The sequence below is a fragment of the Cynoglossus semilaevis genome, chromosome 8 (genome assembly GCF_000523025.1).
Source record: "Cynoglossus semilaevis isolate Cse_v1.0 chromosome 8, Cse_v1.0, whole genome shotgun sequence".
NCBI lineage: Eukaryota > Metazoa > Chordata > Actinopteri > Pleuronectiformes > Cynoglossidae > Cynoglossus > Cynoglossus semilaevis.
The window spans coordinates 27,263,538-27,269,667 of NC_024314.1; the positions used below are offsets into that span (position 1 = coordinate 27,263,538).

Sequence of the window (6,130 nt, forward strand, 5' to 3'; positions counted from 1 at the left end):
GGGGGAGGAGGGGGAGGAGGGGTGAGAGTTTAACACCCTCACTGACACCGCTGCTTGTGCTGTAAATCCCCTGTTCCACCTCTCACTCTCTCCCCCCCCCCCCCCCCCTCTTCCTCCCTCTCTTCTCTGACTGTCAGCGACGGACGGATTGAAAAACTTGAAAAGTTTTTTTTTTTTTTTTTTTTTTTTTACAACATGTCAACCAGGCTCTCAGATTAGCCCCGGCCTCGTCAGTGCACACCAGCAAAAATAAATAATCCACATCAACTATTTTGCTGTGTAGCCCCCCCCCCGCTTCTCACCCTGACAGATCACCCACCAATCGTCACTGTTATCTCCCCCCTCAGGGTTAAACCGTTAGAATCAATGAGCCTTCAACAGGTACGGTTGGCCGGGAGTGTGTGTGTGTGTGTGTGTGTGTGTGGGTGTGTGTGTGTGTGTGTGTGTGCAGGACTTTGGTTTACAGTCGGCACTGCCACACATGCAGAGTCCACCAGGGGAGGGGCCCCCGGAGGCTAATCAGCTGCGCTAATTGCAGAATTAGCTTACCATTACAGCCCCTAAGCACTAATTCATTGTTTTATCACCAGGTTAGGGGGGGTAAAGGTCGGCCGCTGTTATCAGGACGCTGAGGGGTGTATGTGTGTGTTAGTGTTAGTGTTAGTGTGTGTGTGTGTCACAGAGAACAGAGGTCAGAGTCAGGAAGGACGACGTTGAATGTTTGGATTTGTTAAACAGACAAATATTGTCGTTGGCGACCCCTGCTGTGTGACAGGAGTTGAAAAAAAAAAAAACGTGAAAAGTGGAAAAAGATCCGTGAAAAAAAAAATCAACTTAATAGATAAAGGATGATTTTCTGCCTGTTTCACACATGAAGAATGAGTCGTTTTAGCCAAACACACAAAGCCCTGTGTGTGTCCACACACACACACACACACACACACAGTCAGTCACCACGACGCTGCACCTACAGTAAACCAACAGGAGCTCCATCCGTCTCCACTGTCCTCCGTCTTCACCCCCCCCAAAAAAAGACACCGTCCCTCTGTGTAAACGCTCCGGTACATTCAGCTGTGCAGCGACCTTTATGTTGAGCCACACCAACACAGTAACGTCCAGCTCTCTCTCCTATTGTTTCAACATCCAAGTAAACAACACAAATACTCTGATCGTGTAGAACCAGGTGACTGCAGTACATGATGTACTCACAGAGTACTACAGTACACCACAGGTACTACCACCTCGTTAATAACCCTTTTTTTTTACAACATGTCAACCAGGCTCTCAGATTAGCCCCGGCCTCGTCAGTGCACACCAGCAAAAATAAATAATCCACATCAACTATTTTGCTGTGTAGCCCCCCCCCCGCTTCTCACCCTGACAGATCACCCACCAATCGTCACTGTTATCTCCCCCCTCAGGGTTAAACCGTTAGAATCAATGAGCCTTCAACAGGTACGGTTGGCCGGGAGTGTGTGGGTGTGTGTGTGTGTGTGTGGGTGTGTGTGTGTGTGTGTGGGTGTGTGTGTGTGTGTGTGTGTGCAGGACTTTGGTTTACAGTCGGCACTGCCACACATGCAGAGTCCACCAGGGGAGGGGCCCCCGGAGGCTAATCAGCTGCGCTAATTGCAGAATTAGCTTACCATTACAGCCCCTAAGCACTAATTCATTGTTTTATCACCAGGTTAGGGGGGGTAAAGGTCGGCCGCTGTTATCAGGACGCTGAGGTGACGATGTGTGTGTTAGTGTTAGTGTTAGTGTGTGTGTGTGTCACAGAGAACAGAGGTCAGAGTCAGGAAGGACGACGTTGAATGTTTGGATTTGTTAAACAGACAAATATTGTCGTTGGCGACCCCTGCTGTGTGACAGGAGTTGAAAAAAAAAAAAACGTGAAAAGTGGAAAAAGATCCGTGAAAAAAAAAATCAACTTAATAGATAAAGGATGATTTTCTGCCTGTTTCACACATGAAGAATGAGTCGTTTTAGCCAAACACACAAAGCCCTGTGTGTGTCCACACACACACACACACACACACAGTCAGTCACCACGACGCTGCACCTACAGTAAACCAACAGGAGCTCCATCCGTCTCCACTGTCCTCCGTCTTCACCCCCCCCAAAAAAAGACACCGTCCCTCTGTGTAAACGCTCCGGTACATTCAGCTGTGCAGCGACCTTTATGTTGAGCCACACCAACACAGTAACGTCCAGCTCTCTCTCCTATTGTTTCAACATCCAAGTAAACAACACAAATACTCTGATCGTGTAGAACCAGGTGACTGCAGTACATGATGTACTCACAGAGTACTACAGTACACCACAGGTACTACCACCTCGTTAATAACCCTCTAATCCACAATCTCCTCTGACTTCTTCTTTTTTTTTTTAATCTGCTCTGGGCTTCTCTGCACTCAGGGTCACTTTCAATCTCCAGCCAATCAAACGCTCACAAACACACACAGGCAGACGGCCTCATGGGAACGTCTGCCAAGGGCACGCGGCCAATGGAGGAGGTCCAAGGCCGAGCGGCCAATGACCAGGGCCGCGGGCAGAACCTGCTGATGAATCGCACCGTTGATGTAGGAAATTAAATCATTATTATTGTTGTTTTTATCAGTGAAAATAATAATAATAATTATTATTATTGTTGTTTGTTTGTTTTTTAAGCCGTAAAATATTTGTATAAAATACGTAAAAATGTAAGACAAAGGAAACAGAGAGTAAATACTCTACAGGTTGTGATACTTTCAAGACGATATTACAGTTATATTTACAGTCTGTATATTGGGAAAAATAAATCAGAATATACTTTACTTCGGTGGTTCCCAATGTGAGGGGCGACTACAGGTTGTGATACTTTCAAGACGATGGTTCCCAAAGTGAGGGGCGGGTCACCCCTGGAGGGCGCAGAGTCATAGCAGCAGGTCAGATAAACTTGATTTTTATCTGATTTGTATTTTATTTTATCGCAGTTTTTTAAATGAAGTTTAAAAAAAAGCTGGCGAGTGTTTCAACATAAGGGGCGGGGCTCGACAACAGTCCCGGTTCCCTGAATGCAGCGGTAGAATTTAGAGCACGAAGACAAAGTTTCTAGCCTTACCATGATGGGAGGGCTGTCCAATATGCGGTTAGGGGGCGAACGAGGGGACACTTTGCTGCAGTAGGAGGCCAGAGGTAGGTGGATGACACCGCCTAGTCCCTCGTTCTCTTCATCCGCCACTCGCTGTCTGCTGGTTGCCATGGTTACCTCTCCATCTGTCCCCCCATATGGAGAGGCTGGTCGCTTGGAAGACATCCTGGAAAAAGAAAAGGAGGAGAAGTGAGACAGGGGGAGAGAGACAGAGTGGGGGGGGCGAGGGGGGGGCGGGTGAGCATTATTTAAAGAGCGACATGTGATGTAAGGTGGATCGCTGCTGTCATGTGAGAAATGATACACGGCGTGTGTGTGTGTGTGTGTGTGAACTCCTGCACACAGTGGATACTCGCAGGTACTCACGAGTACTTTTCTGTACTACAACAACCTTCAGCAGGTTTTTACATGACACAGTATCCTCTTCATTCAGACTTGGAGTACCCAGAACTTCAAACCCACTCTCAGGTCTTACACTGTGTGTACCAGGTACACCGTGTGGACAAGAGAGGAACTGCAGGAAAGGTAGCGAGGAGTAGCAGTAGCAGGGTTAGGGTTGTTGTTTACATTCCTGATCGCTGTTTTGTTCCGGTAGAAAAACCACTAAATCTGAACTCTGAGGTAAATTGCCCCCTGGTGGTTCAGTTCAACAACGATACGCAGTGATAATCGACTTAGCGTGGTCCTTAGCAACGGCCTGAATGCTTTCAGACGCACTCGTCAGCCTCGAGGCCACTGTGACTGTGACCCCGGGTAAAAGGCCGCTAACACTGAGCCACAGACGACGGCGACGAGTCGGACAACAGACCGACGGTGGAAAACCAGCAACAGACGTTCGACTCCCAACGCAAACTATTTATTTTAGAAAAATTTTGAGAACGTTTTTACCCCTTAAAAAGTCCTTAAAAAAAGAAGAAATTTAAAGGCAGTCATCCCCAATATTTAATTATTAAATATATAATGTAAAATATATATATATATTTGATATCATCTACTTTAATTTCTATTATTGTTACATTGAGATGGATGTTATTTTTTTTCAAAATAAAATGCGAACGAACACAAATTGAAAATAAATGAATTAATAATCTGCGGTTATGGCCCAATGCTGGTCCCCGAACCAGTGGTTGGGGACGCCATCTCTAAAGGGACGCAATAAATAATATGTTTATGTTGGATCAAAAAAGTTAGTTTAACTGGAGCCAAAGACAAAAGGAGAAAGTTATTTTCAACAAACTTGTTTGTCTGTTGAATAGCACTCACACGTATCTGTGGGAGAGGTGGGGCAGAGGGGGAGGCAGAGGGGGAGTCGCTGTTTCAATGTATTCGTCTTCAGCAGTATAACTTTGTGGAAAAATGGGCGTTTTTTTTTTTTTTTTTTTTCGCAGCACCTTTGACAACAACACCATGGAGATAAGACTTCATATATTACTGTCATTAAATGACACTGATTATACAACAGGAAGTGGACACTCCACTGTGGACAGACTCTAAGGACACGGGCAGAAGACTGAGTCAGCGTGTAGACACACACACACACACAGACACACACACACACCTTGATAAACAGAGCCTGTGGACACTGCAGGTCTCTCATCACCGCTGCTTGTTTACCGCCGCTCCTCCCGCCCAGGGACACTGAGGACCTTTGTCTCCGAGACACACTGGTCTTCTTGTGTCCGGAATGTACACAGCTGTACTTAAACGCCATAAACGCGCTACAACAAACACGGCGCAGGCTTCAAACCCTCTCGCCCTCCGTGAGGCTAAAGTAAAAGTTCTGTTTCAAAAAAAAAAAAACATCGGAAAAACCAGAGGAGGGATCGTCGGTTTGGCCGCGTCAGTCACCGACCGAGGACTGAGTTTGTTTTCTCCACGTGGCAAAACAACCTTCTCTGAAGTCAGGACATTTTATATTTCACTGGTTCTGTTTCATTTATACATATATATATATATATATATGCATATATATTGTACAGACATGTATGGACATATATACTGTATGTTTATATGTAGGTATACATGGTCCATGTATGTGTGTTATATATATGTAGCTGTATAATGTACATACAAATATATATATAAATATATATGTGTTATATATGTTCATATATGTTTATATGTATGTTTATAGGTACAGATGGAGAAGAACACATTCTAGAACACATTTCAACTCTTAGTCCCAGTATAAAATTTATATTTATACATATATGCATATATATATTGTACATACATATATGGACATACATATATATGTTTATATTTATGTATATATGGTCCATGTATCTGTATCTGTATGTAGATATATAATGTTAATACAAATATATACATATAAATACATAAGGCATATGTTTTATATATATGTGCATATATTTCTATATGTACAGACGGACCTGGTTTCTAGAAAACACTCTTAGTCCCAGAGTCTTCTTCAGTTTTATCAGTTCGTCGGACAAACTTATAAAAAGTTCACATCCGACCCTCACAATGAAATAGAGAGTAAAGTAAACGCCATTTGAAATTCCGACCAATCACATGCGAGGAAAAAACAGAACGTACGCAGCTGATGCGTCAGACACAGGGAGTGATGTCGACTCATCGGTTCATCTGAAGACACCAAAACTCTTAACCAGCTCCTCGTTCTTCTTCTTCTCTCTCTGCCACCATGACCCCTGACCTCACCCCCACCCTCCCCCTCACCCTCCCCCCCACCCCCACCCCTCCTCTGCCAACACTTCCTCCTCATCTCTGAATGGGGAGGTCGTTCACAGCTCCTCTCTAGTTGTAAAAAAACTCCAGTCTGTCTTTGAAGTTGAAGTACTACACAACTGAGCTCAGCGGGTATCCAGGTAGTACTGGATACTTCACTTAACGTTTTGTAAGGCAGTACTGGAGACACAAATACTAAGTGATTTGATGAAAAAACTATGGACTAGTGTTAACTTAACAACTAGTACTGACTCATCAACCTAGTACTAACTCATCAACCTAGTACTGACT

At 44.5% G+C, this 6,130-nt stretch overlaps 1 protein-coding gene across 1 annotated transcript in view; it reads right to left on the reverse strand.

Moving 5' to 3' along the window:
• The window catches only part of sox5 (SRY-box transcription factor 5), a 78,361-nt gene that overhangs the window by 62,957 nt on the left and 9,274 nt on the right, over positions 1–6,130 (reverse strand). The window contains exon 2 of the mRNA XM_025057277.1: positions 3,101–3,296. Within this exon, the coding sequence (XP_024913045.1) occupies positions 3,101–3,296 (196 nt within the window). The remainder of the gene's footprint in view (positions 1–3,100; positions 3,297–6,130) is intronic.